Below are 26,480 nucleotides of genomic sequence, written 5' to 3'. Positions count from 1 at the left end.
ACACGAAACCGTTAGGATCTACAGTAACCGTAGAAACTAACCCTTCGTTTTTGGCAAAGAGCCTTTGTGTATTGAGGATTGTTATCCTACATTACATGAAAATATATATATTTTATTCAAAACACACAAAAAGTAAAAAAGACGGGGGGAACGCGGCGTGATTGACGTTTGAGTAATATGAGAGGAAGAGAGAATTTTCACCCGCTCCCAGAAAATTGACATGCATCTGTCTTAATATCACTCTCTCTTTCCGCTGCCAACACTGTCACATTGACATGCCTTTGGTGTCATCTCCTCCTTTACACTGCATTTTGATGCAAGAAAAAAAAGTTTTTTTCTAAACTGTCAATTAACTCCCCTCCCTCCATCTATCAGTCATAAATCGTTCTTTTCAGTACCTCTCTATTCTATCCCCCCTCCACATCCCGTCTGTCCGTTGGTTCATTCCTACCTCCATCTACACTCTCCCCTACCCTGGGGTGCGAGGAGGAAATCAGTCGGTGGCGGTGATAATAACGCTGACAGAGTTTAGTGTTTTTACACCCGCTCCCGATCTTTCATCCTGACGCGAGTGGAGCGCCAATCACTCAAGTCGGAGGGCTCCCGTCACGTCAACCTACCCTGCTCCCCTTCCCGCCTCTCCTCCTCCCCTCTTCCCTCCTCTCTCCCCCTCTCCTCCCCCTTCCTCTCTTCCTTTCGTTGCTCCTCCCCTCCCCTGCATCTCATTGTGACTGGCACATGCAGGCAAGCAGGGCTGCCTTGCCCGCCACACTCTAACCCCCCCTCTCTCTCTCTCTCTCTCTCTCTCTCTCTCTCTCTCCCTCTCCCTCTCTCCCTCTCCCTCTCTCTCTCTCTCTCTCTCTCCCTCTCCCTCTCCCTCTCTCCCCCGCCTCTGTCTCTCTATCTCACTCTGTCGGCCACTCACTCGTCTACCTCTCCCTCTCCCTCTGTCTCGGTCCCTCTCTCTGCCTCTGTCTCGCTCCCTCTCTCTCTCTCTGTCTGTCTGTCTCCCTCCCTCTCGTTGTCCCTACCTCTCTCTCTCTTTCTCTCTGTCTGTCTCGTTGCCAAGACAGCTATCTTTCACAGAGCTGTCAGCAAAGTGACTGGCAGACTGTCACGGGCCAGGAACACCTCCTCCTCCCCCCCCTTGTCTCATCTCCTTGCCAATACTCTCCTCACCTCCCCTTGCCTCATATCATTTTCTCTCCGCCCCGTTTCTCCTCACCTCTCTCCCATCCACTCATTCCCTCTCCTTTCCTCCTCTCCTCTCCCCCCTCCTCCTCTTCTCCTATCAGCTCCTACGCTCCTCTGTCCTCACTCTCTCCTACTGCCCTCCTCTCCTAGACTCCCCTCCCCTCCCCTCCTCCCCTCCCCTCCCCTCTCCTCTCTCCCCTCCCTGTATTGAACTATACTTGCAGCCCTGTGGGTGGTTTGAGGTCGGGGGTTGCAGACAAGACATTTGCCGTTGCTGTGCCACACCCCGGGCACATCAGCCAGAGGACTGTGTGGCCGCTAAGCCATGGAAAGACGCTGGGAGCTGGGTGTTGATTCCAGGGAGAACGCCACGCCAGTGTGGAGGCTCCATGTTAATGCAGTGACCTGTCTTAATTGTTATCCCTTAGGGAGGGACTGATTGGCTGATGAAAACAACACAGTCACACATGAATGCACACCCATGCATGCTCGCCCACACATATTCTCACACACACACACACACACACACACACACACACACACACACACACACACACACACACACACACACACACACACACACACACACACACACACACACACACACACACACACAGAAGATAAGAGAGAAAAAAGTCAACTTTAGACATTTTACGAAAAAAGTCGTAATATTTTGTAGACGTTTAATGTTTTCACATTATAATAATAGTAAATACCTCCTCATGACCAAGGACATTTATTTTCTCTGTCGTTCGTGCCTTAATTCTATCTTCTTGCCTCTCTGCCTCATTGTGTATTTCAACCAGAGATGAGTTATTCCTCTGTATCTCCGTACCACCCACCCCCCCAAAACACACACACACACACACACACACACACACACACACACACACACACACACACACACACACACACACACACACACACACACACACACACACACACACACACACACACACACACCCCTCCCCTCCCCTCCCCTCCCCTCTATCTGCCAGGCTGTGAGGCAGCCTTGCGCTTTGAAAATTTTCCCCATCATGCAAACTGACAAAGGCATGCTTTTCAAAAACCCACAGCCAATCTGTTGATCATTATTTATTTACAAAGGCCTTCAGGCTGCACGTCCTGCACATACACAGACACACACACACACACACAAAAACCCTGCACTTGATATGGTATATGCGTTCTGTAGCTTGCTAGCTCGCTAGCGCTCTTGCTACACCCCCCCCCCCAACACTCTGGTCTTTCTTTCTTCTTCTTGTAGAAGAAGGCTTCCCTAAGGCTACCTCAAACAATCACTTTTCATTGTGCATAAAATACACCTTGTAACTGCAGAACTCTTTAATATATACAGTGTTATATGTTGACTGGGGCAGCTGGGAAGGAAAGAGGAGGGGCTTGTGCACTGAGAGGGGTAATTTGATGTTTTGCTGAGGGCTAAGTCTACGAGGAAAATAATAAAAAATGATATATATATATACACCTACACTTTTAACAGAGGGGGCTGTCATACTGTACCCAGGAGCTATCTGAATACAGACCGCCTCCCCCCCACAACCCCTCCCACCCTGAAGCAGAGAAAAAACTTTGACACCACTTTGAAGCGTTTTTTGAGAAAGAGGAAAGAAAAAAAAAAACTCCAAAGAATTATTATCTCTCCGAGATCAAAGACGAGACGCATACATTATGGCGGAAAACAGGGGACCATCTCTTAGGCATAGAGAGGGGAGAAGAAAGGTTCTGCGCTTTAAGTTAAGCGGCTGAAGAACCGAACAAGACCTCGTGAGCCGCAGAAGCTGCAAGTCAGCTGGAGATTTGCCAATGCCAATACCTAATATATTACAGTTTTATTCCCCTCTGAACAAGGGCATGTCGAATGTTGTGCTGTTGCACACTTGACTAAAGGGTACAGGCGCTCTACGCTGGACTAATGGTTTGGCAAGTGTGAGGGGCTTATTAAATTGTTTGGAGTTTTCCAGTTGTTGTTTTTCTTTAGCTTTGCAGAACAGAGGCAGAGGCTGGGGGCAAGAGTGGCAGTGGAGGACGGATGAACACGGGGTCTGTGGTCAAAGTACACACAGTAGGAGGAGTAGGAGGAGGAGGAGGAGGAGGAGGAGGAGGAGAGCAGAAGCCTATCCTGGGGGAGGAGGCTAGCAACACCAACAAAGAACTGACAAAGAACGTGTAAAGGGGAACATTGCAACAATAAAAACAAGCCCCGAAAAAGAAACACACTGTGTAGAAAAGTGTGTTATCAAAAAGTTGTACTATAGTTTTACAAATATGATACTCTAATGCACACAAAATGTACAATATTGTGTATACAGTGATACTAATCTTAATATTAGCATTATATTTGTAAAAATAACATTTGGCTTTTGGGTTTCTAAAGGCTATGCTTGGCAAAAAATACACAGTTCACGCACACAAGACAAGGAACACAAGTGACAACAAGAGTATCGTGTGACGGGGAGAAAAGAACTCCGACACGGCATTCGGTTTAGGTCTAATTTCTCTGCAAGTATTCATAAAACATAAGGCCTTTCCGTTTGACTCACTGGGGCTCTGAGAACACGCGACCTGACACGCCGCTGCTTGTGTACACCTGTCTCATCCGGTACATCCTGTGTAACTATGGCTACCAAGAACGTGCCCTTTCCCCGCGTACTAACTCGCCGCGCTGTGCCACGGGAGCACAAGCAAACCCGAGCCTTTTTAGCTTTCAAAATCAATTAACGGCAATTTAACTCTGGCGGACAGGATAAAAGCAAAGGTAAAGTGGGAGTTCATGTGTGATTGTGGCGAGGCTACATGCGGACCAGCGAACGGGTTCTCCTCTCACAAGGGGTCTCTGCCTCTACAATAGGCAGAGGGGGAGAGAGAAAGAGTAGCCTACGGGCAGAGCCCCGGTGTTCTGATTGGTCGGGGGCGTCATTAGTGCCAGCATTGTTTAAGGAGTACATGTGGACCCGCCCGGAGGTGGTGACAGCTGGAACTTTAAAGCCAGAGGAGTTTTCAAACGACTCCTGGCTGGCAGCTCCCCTTTTCTCTCATGACACGAATATTCTCTCAGCGCTGTCATTACCCGCTGACAGCATGCCATCCTGAACAGCCAAGCCCCCCCCCCCCCCCCCCCCCCCAACCACACCAATTTCACCCTCACTCCTCCTCACCAAACCCGTCTCTCTCTCTCTCTCTCTCTCTCTCTCTCTCTCTCTCTCTCTCTCTCTCTCTCTCTCTCTCTCTCTCTCTCTCTCTCTCTCTCTCTCTCTCTCTCTCTCTCTCTCTCTCTCTCTCTCTCTCTCTCTCTCTCCCATTCCTCATTTGCCCCCCTCTCATCAAGTCATCCCACTCACTACAATTCCAACCGGCAGCAGCATCTGTCTCTGAAGTATCGCTCACTCACACACACCCACACCACCACCGCTACTCAAACCCCTGTGTGTGTGTGTGTCTCAGAGTTTCTTTCACTCACTGGTTGAAGGCTGGAGGCTGGGGGTGGGGGGGGGGGGGGGGGTATGAAAGATGGCGTCTTACCTCATCATCTTGGGAGAGCAGTTGGGGGAGTTGCGCATGCCTCCGTTGCGCTGCTTTTTTTTGGGCGAGAGAGTTGACGGGTGCTCGTCCTCAACTGCAGACACAGACAGAGTATATCAGACACATACACAGGAGAGAGGGGGGGGTTGCAGGAGAGAGAAAGAGAGAGAGAGACTGAGAGAGAGAGAGAGAGAGAGAGAGAGAGAGAGAGAGAGAGAGAGAGAGAGAGAGAGAGAGAGAGAGAGAGAGGGGACCTGTTATACAGAGAGAAAAATAAGTCACAAGTAACAGGCTTGGTAAATTCAAATAAAAAGATAAACAATTAACAACCAAAATGTAAGAATATTAAATTGATATTAAATGTGAGAGAACACCTCCAGAAATGATATAGATAAAAAAAATACAAATGTTAATAGGTAAGTACAATTAAATTAATCAAAGAGAAAAACAGGAGAAAAACCAAATAAAAGGCCTTGAAACATTAACCAAGGCTACCATCTCAAGCCTCTTCTTTTCCTGTTTGTGTTTTCTGGGCTGCGGTTCATCTGCCCATAGCCTCGAGCTAATAGATGCTTCTAGAATCTAGAGTGATTCTCAATTTGTCAGCAAGTAAAGGTAAACTAATAAATGTCTAAGGCGTGGCTGGAATTGTAGCAGTCCGCTACGACACAGTGATCCCGCGTACCTAAGCCAATAAATACCATGTGTGTGTGAGTGAGCACACCGTCATCATCTGTTGGCGATGAGGAACCAAAGCGATGAACGGTGAGCAAGACGATGAAGATGATGGTTTTCTGGTGAGGTTTTTGTTTTTGAACATGGAGATCAACTGTATATTAATGCATGTATGGCCAAAACCCATTCCACTCTCCACTATGATGGCTCTTCTACAGGTCTCCCTCCATGCTGTGAGAAAAGCTGAGCACACAACCACACACACGAACAGGCCTCCCCAACATGGCGGACTTAGCTAAATGCAAACAGCGCGCCGAGGGGTGGCGATGGATTAGTGAGGCCATGAATATTGAAAGCAGCAGGCTCAGCAGCTCAGCCTTCCAACCCATAGAGAAGAGGGTCAAAACTAGCCTCACAAAAACTGAACTTGAAATATGTATGAGGTACAGAAGCTCATGTAAGATTAAATATATGTCTTGTTGCCGGGGTTTTTTATCGGTAGACACGTTTGTGGCGTTTAGCTTCTGCTGCCACACAACAATGTATTTTTAATACTTCAAATCTGTTTTCCCGTCAGAGATTCATCGTCCGGGTTGAAGGACAATAAGAACAATAAGAAAATACAAATTAAAGTGAATGTTGTTGTTTTTTAGATCAGTGAGAGCCGGGCTGACTAGCTAAGGCAGAGCATGGCGTTGGCCAGGCCGCTAGCTCTGCATGTGACTGGACGTGTCTGATCTTCACTGCACTGTCCCTGCGCTTCAAGAGCGAGAGAGTCTAGCCACCCAGAGCTCTCACTCTCGCGCCGTCTCTCTGTCTGACACATGTGACGATCTCTGCTCACTGGCCCTGTCATTTTAGAGCGTCCTATTAGTCCTTTGGTAAGAAATCAATGGCACGCAGCATGAGATTAGTAGTGAAAAAAACCTGCATCACAAGTGTGCATAGCAAGCCGTGACTCCTCGAACAAACAACACAGTACATGTTTACTTCTGCTTTCACTGATCTGATCTCACTGAGAGAAGGAATATGACATTATTATAGTCATCAGTTCTAGAGCTGTTTATTCAAATTATGATTTTTTTTTTTAAGAGCAAGGAAGCACTCAGTTTATTTGATCTTCAGTTGCTAAAAATCAATATCAAGTTTGAGAACTAATTAAAATAAGGAAACTGAATGCAATACAGTTGCATACACACACACACACCCGCTCAAGGACTTGCTATGTTGACAGACACCATGCGTAGCAGCATCAACAGCAGCAACAACAGCAGCAGTAAGGGTTGCTCGCTCCAAAGCAGCCTGAACGTACGGTTAAGAAAACCCCTCTTACAGCAAACAACAGCAACAACACAAAATGGCAGAGTGACTGTCTGATGCACCCACTCCCCTGCACCCTCCCCCACACACCAAGCAGATGAAAGAAGAAAAAGAGACCTACAGGGCCTACTGTGATCAAGCAGCATGGCATTACTGGGATGGTAGCGGTATTTCACTGGCAGACTGAGCGTCCGGTTGAGCCGGCCCTTGGCCAGCAGCAGGGACCTGCGTGGCCTTCCGTCCCCCCCCGCCCCGGGGATACTGAGCCTCAGCCGCGACGGCTCACCCGCTGCCCCTGCCCCGGCCCCCGCTGGGAGCAGGCTTCCTTTGCGGTTATTAACGAGGGGGACGGTGCCCGGACTGACGAAGGGCTCCTGGAGGTGGTGGTGCGTGGAGTTGTGGTGGAATGTGTTTGAGGAGGTGATGGCGGTGGCGGCAGAGGAGCAGTTGGTGATTTTAATCGATCGGTTTTGATAGGATGGCCTAACCTCCTCCTTTACTGTCGAACAATGGAGAATAGTGAGAGTGAGATAAGATCTGTTCTTTTATTAAATTGATTGATTAGATACATATATATGTTAGATAACAATACCAGAATACAGGTTTAGGTATAACGTTTTAGATGTTTAGTGGTTAGCAATACTTTACAATTATTTATTTTGACCCTATATCAAAAGGGAACAAGGTTATTGTTAATATACATAAGCATAAAAGTGCTAGTGATACAATGTGTATTTTAAATTTGACTAAATACTGACATTGTTAATTTAATATTATTATTAGTATTATCTAACAAAATAAATTCACGACATAAATACATTACAATATTATGCATAATGCAATTACATAAAACCAAATTCAATATATTTTTTAATGTAACTACTGTATACTTTTATATACAGCTAACAAGTTCATAAAACAATTATTTATGATTATTATTTAGATGATTTTTATTTTATTCCTTTATTTTTCTTTAGATATCTTTAGTGCTCATATAATTGTTCAATATAGCCTGCTATTTAAGAATACATAAACATCTAATTGAACCATTATACATAACCATAAGCTTTGCGCCAACTCAAGGGTAAAGAAACGGTCGAAACTAGGAAGGGGGAAAGGTCAGACAACAGTCGTCTTCACCGAGTCGTGAGCACAAGCGCTCGTCTTGCAGTTTGAACGGGTAGTTCGGTTCGGTTCGATGGGTTGGTTGTTTGTGGCCGGTGATAGGTAGGTAGAAATGGAGAGAGAGCGTCGCCAGTGGGGCCCCGGAGCGATATAAACAGACGTTTATCCCAGCCGTCAGCTGCCCCCTTGATTCAAGGAGCGCCACCGATAGCTCGTGGATTCATCTGGCCCTTGTCAAACACGCGCAGTGTTTAGAGCGCGCTCAGCCACCCTGGCAGGTCCACCCGCGCGCACTCGGAACAACCGCAGACGGCAACTGTCCCTTTGTTGAAACGCTAATCACGTGATAGCAGCAAGAGCGCCGCCACCGCTGTCCATGCAAAGCCATATTGGATCTGGGGTCGGATCGCTGTGGCGACCAGTGGTTAGAAACCGGACGATGATGATGAAACCAATAAACATCTAGACAAATGTTTACTTTCTCCACATGGGCATCCAGGGCGAGGATTGTGTTCAGCATCATCGTCTGCATTAGTTGCAAAACAGACGTTGAAGGGATTTGTTTCATTTTTTTGAATATAACTTATGTCTTGTCTGTATCTATAATCGCCATCATATGTACAAAAAAATGAAAGCGTGACATTCAAAAAGCCCCTCAAAGAAAAAATAACTAGAAAATTTGAAAAATCCGACCGAAGCGATTTTTTCGACAGAAAAACCAAAGAAAAGAACAGAGATTATGACATAGGATACTTAGGCTAAAACTATCATTTACAGAGAGAATTCAACTTTTTAAGCTAACATTGATACTTCACTGTTAGTCGAAAAGTTTTTAACACCTATTCTGTCAACTCTTGAAGATTTACCTAAATTGCAATCAGCTTTGAACCGAACACCAGCCTCTTTCTGACCCCCACTGTTGCCTGGTGTTGTAGCGCCATCTGCTGCTAGAAGCAGCACAATACAAAGAAAATATTTCAAACACCTACACATTATGGCGGGAAAAAAATGAACAGAAAATTAAAACGAAATGTAGAATTACAAACGTGACCCCTTAAATCAACCCCAATTACTGTGTCACCCTTTTACACCCTTAACTACCTTGATAAAGACGTTATATACAATTACAACTCCATTTATTCCCACTTAAATTACATGACATTGATATTTTACTATTAGCTTTGCTTCAGGGACAGACAGAAGAGCATGTCTGTAAATATTTATAGAGCTATAAAGTTAAAACAGAGCAAAGAAAAAACAACCATAGCAGCAATTTCGTTATTAATAATAAAGTTCAACACCACATAGCGACACCACATGCCTGAACACTGGGTGGGGGAGCTAAGGCATGATGAAGAGGGGGGAGGGGGGGGAAGGTGGAGGGACAGAAGAACAGACTTACTTGATGTGACATATCCATTATACTTATATTTGGCTGAGGAGAGTGCAAAGACAAGTGGTAGGTTACATGGAGGTAGAGAAGATGAGGATATACACAGAGACACAAAAAAAAAAGAGGAAACGCAACCATAATCGGGGTGAATGAAACAACATAATGAGGAAATAAAAACATAACAACACATTGTTTTTTTATAGACAGTGATGAAACAGTTATTAGTCAAAGGCATACTTTAAATGTTGGCATGGTCATTGAGATGATGAAGGATGAAGTGGTGGTGCAGTTTAAATAAAACGATACAAGAAGATGAATGAAATGAAGTGTTACCGAGCGTAGAAAGCAGTCTGGGGGGCCAGCCATGATTTAAGTTTGAGTGTGTTAGTCTTAGTCTTAGTAGTTTGAAAATAGAAAAACTGAGTTGGTTACGTGTTTAGTTTTAGGTTTTATTATATCTTTATATTCTTATTATGTGTATGTATTTGCGATGGCTGGATTTCACCCAGAGGATTCCTGAACATTCTGAGCTCCATGAGAGTGACAGTGGCTCTGGACTATCGTCACGACAACTACTAAAGCAATAATAAATACAATGACAACACCCAACCACCACCACCACAACAACAACAACAACTTAACAACAACAACAACAACAACAACGACATTAGGAACGACTGCCATTAAAACAATAGATCGCAAAAGCAAAATCGGGAAAACTGGCCAACAACAGACACGATAACAAAGAACTTCTTTAGATTTGTGAGTCTCTGGTTTTCATTCACAGAATTAGAGGAAACACAATGTTCCAAACCCACAAGCCTCTCCCTCTCGCTCTGCTGTGTGTAATCAGGGAGCTCTGACCGAGGATGATGCCTTCTGCCAGTATCTGGGCACTATAACAAACCCCTGTTTGGGTACTTCAGAGCCAACATAATGGGTGTTCTGTCCCGTACTTAAGACATGAAGGGATGTAAGCTGGTGCACCACAGCAGATAGCCACTCTACCCCGATGGTGAAGGTCACAGTGAAAGCTCTTGGGTGACCTATGACCCCCCACCCCTCCTCTCGTACAGAGAGCCACAGAGCGGTCCTGGCATCTGTCTCTAGCGATCTGCCTGCGCTCCGCCGAGGAGGTAGGGCTAGGCTAGGCTAACTGGCTAGCATGTAGCGGCACTATGCTATAGGGGATCAGGGGGGAGAGAAGGGGGGGGGGGGGGGGAGCTGGTGGACAGCAGCTGTCAGGACAGGTTTGCTGACGGACCAGCCGGGCTGGCGAGATGAAAACGCAAACATAATTTCCATGTCGGCACGGATAAGGTCAGCCGCTGAAGACATGCACGACACACACAGTACATGTGTAGGCACTGGTACAGACGTGTACACGCACAAACAATAACGTATGCGGACACACACACACACACACGCACTCACACACAGACAAACCCACACACGGTGGCCAGTATGTCCTAGCATACGTCCCCAGCGAAAAGGCCTTCAGCCTCCAGCCTTCGAGGCTAAGTGACCGCCGCGAGACCACGGGGGTCCAGATCTGACTGACCCGTGTGTGTTGGAACATTCTGTGCTACACTAAGCTCCATAACCCCCAGCTCTGTGGGGGACTCCTACACACACTTAACCATGCTGGGCCAGCTCCACGATAGGATGTCACATGGTGTAGCTATGCTAAGCTTATTCTCAATATTAAACGTGCCTAGTTTCAATATTAACTATCCTATTCCTTCATTTCCCATGGGGTATTCATGTAGTGAATGTTATCTTCTATTTTGTATAAGCACCATCTCTGGTTTCAGACTTAAAAAGTGTCAATTGTAATAACATGGTTAAAGTTAGTCTAGATTATCTCTTCCAATGTTCTGTCTCCGCCTAAACTCATCTAGCATGATGGCAGTAGTAACTTTTTCCTTTTTTGCTGCCTGAACTTGTAGCTGTATATTTTTGGACTTGTGTCATTGTAAAATGAGTATTACCAAGAAAAAGTGGTTGAAAACAATAGTATCTTCTGTATCCTCTACATATGCTATTTATTAAAAATAATCTGAAATCCATACCACTGAAAACCATAAAGACCAATTGTGTACTAGGGTTCAGCCAGCGAGACAGTAGCCCTGCATTGTTCCCTGTCCTGTGTGTGTGGTCCGAGTTATACTAAGTGTGCCGGTACATGGAGCTAAGTGGTAGAGGCACTGAAACAAACGAAGGACAAAAAAATCAAGAAGTTTCCAAGAGATCAATTATCCAAGTGCCGCTTCAGAGTAAAGAATCTGCTCCAGATTTACAGTTAGATTAGAAAATCCTCCTGGAAACCAGACGTATTACTCTGTGTGCTGGTGAAAAAATTTAAATAGGTGCAGCTGTTCACCGAAGACAAAGAGGAGCAGCAACCTTCCTATAAGGCCTCTGTGCTAGTAAGTAAGCTAGGCTGTAAAGGAGACAAACTGTAAGACAGAGCAGGCTTACAGAGAGATAGAGACAGAGACAGACAGAGGGCGAGAGAGACGGAGAGAGAGAGAGATAGACAGAGAGAGAAACAGATAAACAGAGAGAGAGAGACAGAGAGAGAGAGAGAGAGAGAGAGAGAGAAGGGGAGAGACAGCGACAGAGAGAGACGGAGAGACAGAGAGAGTGACAGAGAGAGCGAGAGAGAGAGAGAGAGAGAGAGAGAGAGAGAGAGAGAGAGAGAGAGAGAGAGAGAGAGAGAGAGAGAGAGGTGGACAGAGGGGCCTTTTCTTCCGGATATCCTACAGGGGGTTGAGGGGGTGGGGTGTGGGGTAAGGAGGGGATCAGCAAGCATGTAATGGGCGGTAATTGGTACCGAGGGATATCAGCACCGATCCCAAACTACTAGGAGAGAACGAGGGAGAGGGAGAGAGTGGTAGAGAGAGGTAGAGAGAGAGGAAGAGAGAGAGCAGCCTAGCCAAAGCGATCGAGCCACGTTTGACACTAATCCGGGCTGAGCCGTCGGACGGTGGGAGAATGTGGGAGAGGAAATCAGATCTGCACGTCTGATTTCAGCCGCTGTGATAGCCGGTGCCTGCTGCTGCCATGTCTAATTGACAGACAATTTAGTATTTCCACGTCCACTCTCGTCCAACGAAGAGGAAAAGTGGGTGAGAAGGAGGAGGATTTACTTTTTACCTGACCTTTTTCATTTCATCGTGCCAATGTCTTTTTTTCCCCTACTCTTTACTTAAGGTTTCACATCTCGTCGATCTTCTGCTCTGGTTTTAACTACAGTGGGAGGATTCCACTCTTCCTGCTTCCCACAGCTCTCCTCTTCTTCCCTTTTCTATCGCACCATACTCCCCCCCCCTCTCCCTCTCTCTCTCCCCCTCTCATGCTTTCTTCGTCTCTGCTGATCCATCTCACTCTGTCTTTCTCTCTCTATCCCTCTCTCTCCTTTAACCAGCACCACCTTTCTGGGCAAGCACTAAAGTTGTGGTTAACGTGTTTTGTGACTGTTGGAAAAAAAACTGCTTTGCTGATTTACAATTGTATCTGATAAACCAATAAGGGTTGATTCGCTTGGCCTTTTCTGCCGAACGTAATAGAACGGTTTAAAAACAGAGACAAAAAAGTTTGATTGTACGTTATTTGGTGTGATCTACCTAAATAATGTGCTATCTCTCACGGTAATTGTTAGCATATGAATCGATTTTTTGTCATTGTAAGAGCTTGAATATTTATGAGGCTTGAAAGAGCGCTAGACAATTAAAATATTCATAATCCAATTTTTGAATTGTAATGTGGTGATCTCCAGAATAAAGAATACAAATAATTGGCTTACGAGTTCAGTCATGTAAATAATGTAAATTAAAAGCCCAAAACAATATTTAAATGTGAAAAAGGAAAAAAATTAAATAAAATGGAGGTTCCCCAAAATTTAAGCACCTATATAATATAATTGTTTTCCAATTTTATCCCTGCGGAACATTCTATAAAAAAATTATTAGCTTTTTTTAAGACACCATCACAACACCATTAGAGACATAAGCATTATAGCACTAGTCACCAAACTGCTGGACTGACACGGCATGCAGTAGCTAACAGCTAAAGTAGAGCCACACCACAGCAAAGAACTCATACAACCACGACAAAAGTCACTCGAGGAAGAATGAAAAATGAGAGCAGAAATAAACTGAAGGAAATTTTCATCAAACGCTGACCGCAAACATAATACACAAAAAGCGATGTACCAAGTGAGAGGCAAACATTTTTTATCTAAATAAACACTTGATAAGTGTTTACTTTAGATCTATATATACATATATATAGATATATCTCATATATATGATTGTTCAAATGCTCAAACGTATGGCTGTTGAAAACAGCCACAGATGGACAGAGAGAAATATAGAGATAGACCGAGAAATAGATAAATACATACATATATGTAAGCCACGAAAATATGAAAATATGAACTATGCACACTGCATTTATAGCAACACATACGTACACTACACAAGGACGCACGCACACACAAACAAACACACAGACACACACACATCACATGGAACATGGACACACACACACACACACATACACACACACACACACACACACCACAACCATCGCATGGAACATGGACACACGCACACACACGCTCACACGCGCACACACCATCGACTCGTAACGTCATGACACACACAGCATGTTTCTTGGGGGGCAAAGGGGGGTGGGGGTGGGGGGGGGGGGGTGGGCGGTGTAAACTTACAGGCACGTAAGGTGGTTGCGCAATCATGAACAGAGACAGAGGAAAGGGGGTAGGCCCGCTGCAGGCTGTCCGCGTTACTATGTACACTGCCTGACATGCACGAGCACTCGGTCGCTGAGCGGCCGCAATCAAAACAACATGCCAGTTTCATTCGCTTGCAGATGGACATCTTGGCTACGTGGTCGGATCAGGCGGAGGTGGTGGAGGAGGAGGAGGAGGAGGAGGAGGAAGAGGTGGTGGTGGTGGTAGTGGGGGTGGGGGTGAGAGGAGAAGGAGGAGAAGCAGCAGGTTAATGGCATAGAGGAGAAAATAAGGGACATCCTGGAATCGGGGGGGGGGGGGGGTAGAGACAGGTCATTTCAGCATTAAAAAAGGAGGAGTAAAGCCCGCGTCACCACCATCGTCCACCTGCCTGTCTGTCTGTCTGTCTGTCTGCCCGTCTGTGGCCACAGACGTGGTTCTCTTGTCAAGAAACCAGCGTGGTGTTCATAGCACATAGGGAACTGCCTCAATCCGTATAGATGGTTACTGTACATTTAATTTTAGTGGATGCTTTCAGCAATCATTCCTTGCTCATATGTGTATCATTATTAAGTGGCAGAACATGTACATATTTACTTATGATCGTATTATCCACTGATATGTGTGGAATTCTTTGTGTTGTTAACGCTGGATTCTATTGACAGAAAGAGATCCGTGTGCGACTGCAGCTCAATGCAACAGGATGTCAAGAGGTCAAACCATGGCAGAGGGGGGAGACGGGGGTAAAAGGTTGGAGAGGGACAAGGGCGGGAGAGGAAGGGGAGAGATGGATAGCATTCAGAAGGCATGGGAGAGGGGCAGTGGGGGGGGGCAATGTCTTCAGCAGCAAACAGAATATTCAATACATCTTGTACATCCTTTATGTATCCGGTGGTTTAACGATGCGGATAACGTACCTGTGTCCCATCATGCAGCTGTGTTAGCAGACCTCTCCAATAGCATCCCACTACACTACTCGCTGTGGCCGAATCATGCTGGGATCGAACCTGCGGCTTCCACACACACCCCTCCCCCCTTGGCAAGGGGGTGTGTGTCGTTGTGTGTGTGTGTGTGTGTGTGTGTGTGTGTGTGTGTGTGTGTGTGTGTGTGTGTGTGTGTGTGTGTGTGTGTGTGTGTGTGTGTGTGTGTGTGTGTGTGTGTGTGTGTGTGTGTGTGTGTGTGTGTTGACACACTTTTAGTCCTCAGGACTTTGTTTAGAGGGACTGAAATATATACAGTGTATGTGTGTTTTTGTGTGTGTATGTGTGTGTGTGTGTGTGTGTGTGTGCGCGTGTGTGTGTGTATGCATTTGTTTGTGTGTTTGTTAGCCCTGGCCCCAGGGGGAGTGGGGGTGAAAGTCACAGAGGACAGTCTCTCCAGAGTGCTGGGACTCTAGGTACGACCACAGAGCCCCTGTTCCCATCCGACACGCACACCTTCTCTCTCTGGCACGGTGCAAGCGCACAATGTGCTATTTGACTACTCTTTTAGGACTATTCAATACTTTAAGAATACAATTTAAATTGTGTTGGCATTGTCTTTTTGAATGTCTACAACACGTCTCGGGGAAATGAAGGTTCGAACCCGGCGCCTCTCGGCTGGGAATCAAACACATGCCCCCAGTCTATCCGGCGCTCCACCCACATACTTTACACAGAGACACAGCCACACATCGCTGGAGGGCAGCGTTGCGAGCGGTCAACTGCTGGGGTGTGTATGTTTAAAGAAAGTTTTATAAGGAGAGAATGGCGTGGGGGTCATAGAGTGGGAGTCATAAACCAACAAGGCCCCGGGAGGAAAACAGGGTTGTTATTGTACGACGTGCAGAAAAAAAACAACAGCCATGTTAGAATCTCACGGAGCATGCAATGGAAGGTGCAGGTTTTTTGTTTTTTTGTTCTCCCTTTGCAAGGAAAAAGGAGGTGCAGACGGATGAGATGTTGAGTGAGTGTATTGGTGCTACTGGTACATGCTGAGATGTAGTCACGACACACAGGGGATGGGGGTGCTGACACACTCATGTTTACAACACGTATCCACGCACGTTTGAGGTGGGGACAAAGAACAGACACAGAGAGACACACACACACAAACACACACACACACACACACACACACACAAATACACACGCATATACATATACAAGTACACGCAAATACAATGATGGTAAACTTGTGTGGCCTCACAAACAACAAAACGATGTGTACATTTCTGGGGGAAGGTCCATGATAGGACGTCCTTAAAGAGAAGGATTCAACATGAGAGAAGCCCTGATTGACAGTATGTGTAGGTCTTCTTTTATGGTGCGCTACCCTAATCCACCATCCTACAACATACTAAATCCGACCATAGGGGCACCATGTTGAATGTCCCAAAAATGAGCACGACAACTACTGTAAACCCTTCGGAATTCAACGGTTATCCTATTCAGCAAGAGTGCAAGGTGAAATGATTACTGCACACCACCAGTGTACATTCATCCTATCTTATACGTGTTGGAAAATGTAGAATCAACTTTGTACCTTGTTTCCTGAAAGACAAACTTTAGCACAGCGGAAATGCAGGGGCTATATAACAAACATCAACAATTGCTAAATAAGTAACAATATAAGTAGAAGTAATAGTGTTTTTTTCAAATGTAACATTACAGCACAAAAAATCCCACATACAAACAAACACACAGGTGTACATTTACATTCTTGCTGAATAGTCATAAGAGAACCTCCATGTCGTCGACAGACTGACTCTGGCACGGTACCGCCATCTAGTGGCCATTCATGACTGTATACGACACTACTGAGAATATAGCTTGTAAAACTTTAGTGGAAAATATGGAGCTCTATAGACTGTCAGAATTGAAAGTCAGGGGAGATGGAGCCACAGTATTTTAATCACGCAAGCCACTGATGCTCTCTGGAAACCTAACAGGAGCAGAGAGAGGAACCAGAGTTTTGTAAACTGGGCCCGAAATCAGAAGGCAAGATGAACCAGATTGCTTTGATTACATTTTGGCGTGCTAGTTCCTTGGCAATATAAAAAAAAATCACTTTCCACTCTCTGTATACGCACGGCGACAGATCACATCCAACAGATTTAGGATTTAAATCTCACCGCTCCTTGTTTATCTACTCCACAGTTTTAAGGCTTAGCTCAGCTGTCTCCCTGGAACTTGACTCAAAAGACCAAAATAAAAAAGGCTTGACTTTCCAGCCTTCTCCCCGCTCTCTTAACAGTCGCTCCTCTGCAAGGCTTAGGACTTAACAACAGGTAATAACACAACACGGCGAAGGGGATTGGGTTTCATACGCTGCTGCTATTACATGAGCTCGCCCTCAAATGGAGAGGAGGAACACTTGGGTTCATGCACTCCTCACTGGATGAAATCACTTTGTGTTTGTCGTTTCGAATCAAGTCAACTGTCGGAGTCGCTGAAACTGCGGGTCGGATTTGTGCTGCTTTCGTTTTTTGTTTTGTTTTGGGGTTTGGTTGGTCTGGTCTGAGAACAGTGTAGGGATGAAACGCAGGGGTAAAGGGATGCAGAAGCTACACTGGTGCATGCAACACAGATACAGTAGAGTACTGTAGGCTAGAGAGCGAGAGACATAGAGACGGACAGACCGACACAGAGAGAGACAGAGAGAGAGAAAGAGAGAGAAACACTTGCACTGCACTCTGGGTAATTGGACACCTGCTTTCTTTTTACTCACAATAAATCACTACCAGTACAAGTGTTGTTTTCCAACGGCAGCAGGGGAGGAAATACATCAACAGTGTCAATGATCGTACACAGAGAAATGAAACAAAGAAATGAAAGAACAGGAAGGGATGGAAAATAAAAGAACAGAAAAAAGGAAAGGAAAGAAAGAAAACACAGGAAAAGAACAGGAGACAGAAAAATTGCAGGCAAGGATCAATCATCTACCTGGCAAGAATTGTATCCAAAATGAACACGTAAAAATACTAACATGAGAAATGACAGAATTAAAATGGCAACTAATCAAGTGATTCCATCATCTAATGAATACACTATCATTATTGAAGTTGTATCTACATGACATTATTATTTAATTAGTTTGACAAAGAATTGGTAGGTTTCAATAATCGCTTTTTTACATTGTTATTTTGGCTGATGACATTTCTCAGAATACACAGGAATATTCATAATGGACTAACAGGATCTGACAAATGACTCCTCTATGTAGGTCAGGTAATATTCACAAAATGCATGCAGACCAAGGCTAAATATTGAAGACCATTGTACTAACATGGCTTGCATAGTGGCCATCATTTACTATTTAACAGAGGGAACACATTTTCAGTTAACCGTTTTAGGTTAATGAACTATTCATGAGGTCTAAAAAGCTCAAATCAATTAAGTGACTAACTGTGGTGGGGTGACATCTGTAAGAGAGAGAGCAGTTCTGTGTCTGATGGCTTTTAGATGTTAATGTTATATCCGTCAAGCCATCAAACTTTAAACTACTTTTCCATTGTCTTTTTTTGACTTATAAATTATTCTGACATGCTATGTTTATGGCTTTTATTTGTTATTTGTTGTTACTTTTTGGTTCTCTTTCTCAGAAGTATATTTAGATGAATGTATTAGAAAACACATTTAATAGGGTTATTTCACTTTTGAAATGGGCCAATCCAAAACAATTATTACAATTGAAATAAAAACATTACCAAACCTCAAAATATATCTCAAGGGGTTGGGAATACATACACAATCCACTGATATATATATATATATATATATATATATATATAAATGTGTTAATTTGATGTTCACACCCAAACTAAACAAATCAGTTTCCTACCACGGTTAGCAGTATAAAATTGTATTCTAATCATGCAACCTAACATGAATGAGATACAAGTGAGCGGTGATGGGGAGGGGTACTAATGTAGTGATTAATACGCTCTGTATTTATCATTAATAAAGGAATACTCACGTCGTTTGCAGCCACATTTTTTGATTCGTTTAGCGTCAGTGATGTCGTCATGGCAAGCTTTGCAGTAGAAAAATGCCCTGGATAAACAACAATCATTAGCTCTAAGTCTACCTCGTAGGTCTACTATTATTCATTGACATTGCGTCATTTGGCGGATGCATTTATCCAAAGTAACATAGACATTTATTTTTTTCAGTTACCTCTTTACTTCTTTGGCATCGCTAGCAATAAAGAACCCCAGAGTTCCTTCCTGTAGTTTGACGTGGTTTCCTGGGTTGATGAGGATGCTGGGAAATCATAAAAATAAACAAAAACAACAAACACAAATTTGCTCATTATTGCCCTGGCCAGCCTCCAATTTACACTCGCACAGTGCTAATCAAGAGGAATGGTACACACACACACTTATAGGGAGTTCTGATTGGAGGACAGTTCTGATGGTTTTGGAATGGATGGCTTAATTTGAGATTTTTTATTTTTTTATTTTAAGAAATTGTAAAATCGATAGTATTGAAAATGTGGTGCTGTCTGCGGCTACTCAGAGAAAAGCTAACCGACTCTGACTTTTGGTCACTGACGCTCATCAATCCAACGAAATAAAAAGAACAGCACGGCAATTTGAATTCTCATGGTTGTGGTTGTCTTGGCATAACAGCAGTGAAGCATGAAGAGTGGATGAGGAAGAAGAGGAGGAGGATGATCGAAGAAGGGCAAAACATGGAGGAAGAGGAGGAGGAGGAAGAAGAGGGATTGGGGGCAAACAAAGCAGGGAGAAATAATTCAAGAGTATGGCGGTCGGATGAAGTGGTGTTTTAACGATCGATTCGTCGATATATATTGATTTGTACGGTCACTTAGACTAACCATGTTATGGGGTGTTGCAGTTGGCGGGGGTCACAGACAGGACTTTATCAGTGGTCAGAGGATATGAGAGTTGTCACTGTGACAGTTCTACTGATGGTGGAGAATGCAAGGGAATGAACAGCCCTCGACCTAGCTGAGCATACACTGCATACTTGGGCGAACTGTACTACAGTTTGTATCAGATTATATATATATATCTGATGGCGTGTCAAAAAACATAAGCTTTCAAAAGCCACTGAACGTCTGAACAATATGTGAGGCGACCCCCAACCTACTTTATCCAATGAAACCGAATGTAAACATCAACAAAAACAATGGTGGAAGTGATGACTGCTCCGCGTTACATTTCTTTCACATTAAAAGCGGGATTGGTTGCTTACGTTCAACAAATCAAAACTGTTGCAACTGGTTGTATCATTCCCCATTAATTAGACTAATGACAAGATTCATGAGCCACACAAACAAACATCATCAATGAAGTTAGTGTGAACTAGGGAGACTAGGACACACTGAAATCCACACATATGCTATCAGGTTACACTACCAAAGTCCAGAAGCCCATTAGAAAGAGAAGAGCATGGCAAGTTTTTTCGTTAAAGTATCTGATTCTACAACCTTCGTAATGCGTCCCATACAACTTAAATCTACTGCTGGGGAATAATATACTTGCAAGCTGCTTTGGATAAAAGATGATGAGACTAAATGTAGTGTGGATGTTTTGCAGAGAAGCTGTGGTAGAGGTGGTTTTGCCCCACAATTAGCTGGCTTTCCGTTTTGTGGCAAATTATTGTTGTAAATACTGTATTTTACTAGTACAGATAACTTGATTTACGTTAGTATTTTCGGTTGTGCTTGTTTTTATTTCGACCTCTAATGTTGGTGTCGATATGTTAACATCCCCTTTCTTTTTAGGTTAAGGTAATGTTTAAGGAAAACTAAAAGCCTCTCTTCCTTTCCTCTGGGCTCCCAAAAAGCTTTTGTTAAGTAAGTACAACATTCCGGGAGCAATTGAATTAATTTTCTGCAATGTAATATCTCAAAGAGGTAATTGTGCATTCATGCATTATCTTTAACCGCTGGAAATTAATTCAATGGCTCCCAAAATCTAAAAACAAGACTTGTGCATTTCACTCTGCATGCCTTTCAAAGAAAACTAAACCAATTGTACAAGAAACATCATGAGGAGACAAAACATTGCTGCCCAAATCTGAGATTTCCCCTGTCTCTGCAATAAACGCAGTTGTTGTTTTAAACAGCGTTCCGTTCAACTGGCCAAAAATAAAACCCACCACGTCTGAAAGTAAAAAACTCATAATTTGAGCAACAAAAAGGCAAGCGTGGAGCGGCTGCTGTGGCGTGCTCACAGCATGCGGTGACCCGGTACAGTGACCCGGTACAGTGACCCGGTACAGTGACCCGGTACAGTGACCGGACAGAGACGCGCTGGTCAGACAGACAGACAGACAGGAAGTGGAAGCGGCGAGAGGGAGAGAGGAACAGGTACGTGGATGCAGACGGTTGCAGTAACTTCTGTGCAGTTGGACTGTTTCTCAAACACCAAACTGACAGGAAGTGACCTCAAAGGGGGACATCTACTCCAGAGACGTGTGATGGGCGGTGGTGGGGGAGATAGATAATGCATTCTTGCACTTGAAAGTGCACTTGCAGACACACATACGCACAACCACACGCACACGCACACACACACACACACACACACGCACACACACACACACACACACACACACACACACACACACACACACACACGAATGACGTAGAAAGGTGATTAGATGCAGGGACGAAATGTGCTACACGTAAAGATGTACATGAATATAGATGGAGGCATTTTTGCAAAGATAAATGTGGCCACGGTTGTTGGGTTTCATTTTGGATAAATATTGAACTATCATAAGTTTGTCCTCATGCCTTTTCTGAGGACAAACGGGAGGCATGGTGGTAACATTAGTTTGTATCACCCAATCAAAAAGGCATGCCGATGTTATGCATGGCAGACGTTACGTCCAACTATCTGATCTGTAGTCACCCAGATTACATTATTTGTTTAGTTTTTTAGTGACAACAGAAAAGAACCATAAAGACGAGGAAATAATGAGGGAAACAAGGAGAGGAGAACTTAAAGCCACGTGAGACATAGAGATTACCGAAATAAAAAAAAAGACGGATAGAGAACAAAAGTAAAAATTCAGTTTGCAGTGGGAGGGAGATAATATGGCGGGGGTATGGGAGTGGACCTCTGTACATCGACAACAGGGAGACGAACAAACTGCACTTCTACAAAGCAACGTTCACTATTCTCTCTCTGCCTGCAAAGAAGTTAGTGCTTAGCTTTTCGCAACACGGGACACCATGAAGAAGTTAGCAAACACAATCAGACTCCTGTTCATTGAGATAGAATGGAAGGAGGGGTGTGGGGGGGGGGGGGGGGGGGAGTGGGGGGAGGGGACCAGGGCTGGGGGATTCCCAAAGCCAGAAGCCTTAAAGTGATGAAGAAGGGGTTCAGAGGTTTGGTAGTGACATAGAGGGTAGAGGGCATACCGCTTTCGGCTTCTGCAAATGACAAGACACAAGAATCTCAAATGAAACACAGGTCATTGACACAGAACAAGAGAATATCATGCACGGTCATTGATATTCTCTCCTTGTGTAATGTGGTGTGTGTAGCTTCTGCTGAGCTAATGTGATATTGAGTTGTGTTGTGCAGTTCCATACACCTTGAAATTTAATGATCGCCATAGAGTTCTGGCTACCTTCGTCAATTAGACAAAGTTAATGGCACTGAGAATAGTGGCACTATATGTTACGGAAAAGAAAAAGATACAGCGAAGAAGATAAAAGACTAATGCTAATGTACAAGTTAATAACATGTATGTGTGTGTTTATATTTCTTATATTCTATTTTCAGTGTATTACACTGGATTCAAAAGAGCTGGTTTGGCCAAGTGTGAAAATGTACTGTGGTGGGATATTTAAGGAAACAAAAACAAATAAAACATACCGAGTGCCATAAGCCTATATCAACTACGCCTGAATGGATGTGTCAATACATAATGAGGGAAATATACAAGCAACAGGTATAGAATGGACACGTGTGACTTTAAATAATCCTTGTTGAACAGGTTATTTATCATGAAAATCATGTTATTGTTAGTGTTTGTCACGGATTATGGATGATGTTAGAGTTACAATGTTGTTGTCACCTGACCACAACATATACACATAAAGTTGTCTTTGTATCCTTTGGCCCAATTGTTTTGGGTTAAGTCACTTTTGGTTGAGGATGGCATATTAACACTGAATTAGTGCCTTAGTAAAACCAAACTCAAACCAAATCGAGACAATAACTTTAAACATACGGGTAAAACCAAAGACTGTGCGCTACAAGGGAAAACACTGATAAGGGTTTTGGCCCAAAAGTGAAGGAAAGGAGACAAAATGAATGAAATAATATAACCATAGTAAGACATTCATAATCATGGTCCAGCAAACAAACCTGCTCTCTCTCTGCTCCGACTTGTATTCGATGGCAATTAGCAACAGCTTCAGCTTCACATAACAAAGTCTGCAAGAGAAACACAGAGAGGAAGTCATCGGGTTAGTGAAGTGTATAACTCAAATTTGGACAAAATCGTCACTCACTTTTTCCAGATCCCTATCAACACCTTGCAGGCACAACTACTTGCATTTTGCTCAAGGATGCCTAGACTACAGACTGTGCATATCGGAGTTTGAACCCAAAACCTTACGATCAATCGGGTACTTCGACGTAGACATGCTGGGCCCTCACAGCCGAATGACAGGCGACCTTTCACCTCAACACAAACGGAGGGGTACTTACTCACAGACTGTAGGGAAGGACAAGCCCACGAAGGCATTGGACAGATACTCGGTGTACATCTCATTGGCGACTCCTTCCAGGTAATACTTCTGCCATGTGTCTTCTTCAATCTGGAGCCAGAAAGGATCATATGTGAGAGTGAACATGCAACCTGAGGACTTCAAACACCGGAGACTTGAGGGAGGTGGGGGGGGTCGCGGTGGATGGGGAGAGTGTGGGTCAATGCGGCCAGCAGATGTTTGGCCCCGCCACCAGTGGCCCTGGTCCTTATAAAGAGATTCATCCTCTTGAGGACATGAGAACCTGTTCTCCTATACAAGATACACCTCTTTATTATCACCAGGGAAGCATCAGGGAACACTGAGCAGATTCAATGTCTGAGAAATGTCTGATTTGATGCGCCATTTTCTTTATTTGTTTTTTATAGAGTGACAGATGGACAGATAGAAAAAAAACGCTTGGAAAGACTCGTTCGGCTCCAGCGGAACAGAGCTGTCAAAGTTTTGCATTATATGTACCACTTGTCCCATGATAAAGCCTTTCCATCTGACTGAAACCAGACTAGATCAAAAAACAGATTTACCAAGTGCCTGTATGAAGCATGAAAAAAGTGCTCTGAGAACAAAAAAAGGAATATATATATACATGACTACCATATGTAAATAAATCGACTCCTGTAACAAGAACTTCGCCCCTGATCGTATCTGTATATCGAACATACGGTGTACAGTGGGAGCGGGAATTTGTGGTATACCTCGATGAAGGACCTCATAGAGAAGAGGTTGGCTAGCATGGTAGACAGGCCTTGGGCCAGACAACTCTGGGCTATGAAGCCTGCCTTCAGCTCAGCCAGACATATGGCATCATCACCCTCTCTCCAGTTCCAACTGGGGATGTTCAACAGATGGGCCTGCGCACGGAGACAGGAGACGGACAGAGGAGAGAGAAACCAGCAACAGCATCATGGTGGAAAGTTAATAAACGACCAACAGAAACAGGCCCCGGATCATTTTCGAACATGATGTCTAAATATCTGCTCTGATAATCGGATGTTAACTGTTGTTATGCAAACTAACAGGAAACACATTCCTTAGAACAATGCTGCAACAGAATATAAAATAAAAAAGTTTCAATTTGAATAAGCAAACTTTGACATTATACTAAACATAACATATAAGTGAGCTTTGGACTCACAGTAAGCTTTGGTGCTCTCTATAAATAATCGATTCATGGTATGGATAATGTATATAAAGAAGTTACTATGGTTACAGATTTAATGAAGGCGATACTGAAAGTTTGAAAGTGTTATGCTAATGCTAATGAGACACAATATCCAGAAGGTATAATGTGTTACATTGACAGAGCGAATCTGCAGCCCAAAATCACAATATTGGAGAGAAGCGTCTATAGGGCCGTCTTCCTCCCCAGACTAGGAAGTTCAGACGGGCTGCCAGGTTCAGGACACTGACCGAACACAAGCTCAATCTGCAAACTCACTGCTGTCCCTAAATCCTACACACTACACTTTTAAAGCCATGTTACAAAATGAAAAACAAAACTGCTTTGCATACAAGTAAATAAGTGCAAAATAACCGTATCAATCTTAGCAAGGATGTTTGACCAAAGCGTTTATATATGAACATAGAAATCAATGATCAAATGTACCTTGTTATGGTATTGCAACATTTGTGTGATTATTCTGATTCTGGGATGATAGTTCTTGATCGAAATGACCCTGTAGATTGAGAGAAACATTGAGGAGGTTAGCAAAAAAGTGATTTTTGTTGGCAGATCCCAGTCTGTTTTTGTTGAATTCAGTGGATGTCATACCTCATTATGTTCGATGCATCCTCTGCATCTGGATCTGCACAGTATTTATTGGCTAGAATTAAGCAGGCATCTGCAGACTCGATCTAGCCCAGAGAGCAAGAATAAACGGAGACAGACGCAGAATGCGAAACACACATTTACAACTCTGACAGTTCATTGATTTCAACATCTTGACATACATCATGGACATTTGCTATTGGCTTGGTTCTAAATCAAAACACATCATTTTGAGTTGGAACATTATGCATTTAATGCGAGTATAGCAAACTATCGATCTGACAATATATCATAACAACGAAGATTAAGTAAACATCACAGCTGTCATGTTGTTTCGGTTGTCTTGGCCGTTACCGTTCTGATTTACTACTACTATTGTGGTCCTGGTTCAACAGGACAAGCAAGGCATTAACACTGCCGGGGTTGCCTATAGGTACACTGCAGACTTTGGAGATCGAACCCAGTACGTTTCGGCCGGGTGCCGGACACCATTAATCACTTGACTAAATCGGCCTCCACAACACTGTTACTATTCTTATTATTAAAAGCATGATATGTATTTATAGGTCAGCTATCTCACATACAGCCCAAAACAGTACAGGAGGGATTCAAAAATGGAATCCATCAAATAAGTTCAAGCACGCCATCTTGGTAGTTCTTGACCAAACATTGCAGAAAAGCAAAGCGATCAGTTGTTATTATTCTAATTCTAACGGTAAAAAGGTACCAAGATGGTGGCTGGGAATGTGCGTGACATCACATGAAACCCTCCTATACATGCAGACCCTGGGATGTGTGTCTCAGACGTCTCTGAAGGTACCTTCACTCTTGCTAGATCATGAGGGTTGAGAACAGATCCCTGGTAGAACTCCACTTGGGTAAAGTGGCGTTTGAACAAGGCTTCCAGCTCAAGATTAGGGGAAATACTGTCACACAAGAGAGACAAGAAGCGGTCAGACGGTGAACAGGGG

At 44.0% G+C, this 26,480-nt stretch overlaps 1 protein-coding gene across 1 annotated transcript in view; it reads right to left on the bottom strand.

Moving 5' to 3' along the window:
• Positions 1 to 26,480, bottom strand: part of kcnma1a (potassium large conductance calcium-activated channel, subfamily M, alpha member 1a) — a 163,331-nt gene that overhangs the window by 22,212 nt on the left and 114,639 nt on the right. The window contains exons 12-21 of the mRNA XM_056610202.1: positions 26,330 to 26,435; positions 25,513 to 25,595; positions 25,348 to 25,417; positions 24,437 to 24,592; positions 23,683 to 23,792; positions 23,338 to 23,406; positions 22,383 to 22,394; positions 19,160 to 19,246; positions 18,960 to 19,036; positions 4,735 to 4,828 (exon numbers count right to left, since the gene is read on the bottom strand). Of these exons, the coding sequence (XP_056466177.1) occupies positions 4,735 to 4,828; positions 18,960 to 19,036; positions 19,160 to 19,246; positions 22,383 to 22,394; positions 23,338 to 23,406; positions 23,683 to 23,792; positions 24,437 to 24,592; positions 25,348 to 25,417; positions 25,513 to 25,595; positions 26,330 to 26,435 (864 nt within the window). The remainder of the gene's footprint in view (positions 1 to 4,734; positions 4,829 to 18,959; positions 19,037 to 19,159; positions 19,247 to 22,382; positions 22,395 to 23,337; positions 23,407 to 23,682; positions 23,793 to 24,436; positions 24,593 to 25,347; positions 25,418 to 25,512; positions 25,596 to 26,329; positions 26,436 to 26,480) is intronic.

Source organism: Gadus chalcogrammus, chromosome 15 (assembly GCF_026213295.1).
Source record: "Gadus chalcogrammus isolate NIFS_2021 chromosome 15, NIFS_Gcha_1.0, whole genome shotgun sequence".
Taxonomy (NCBI): Eukaryota; Metazoa; Chordata; class Actinopteri; order Gadiformes; family Gadidae; genus Gadus; species Gadus chalcogrammus.
The sequence above is the reverse complement of the archived record's forward strand: the minus strand, read 5'-3'. Positions and strand labels throughout refer to the sequence as shown.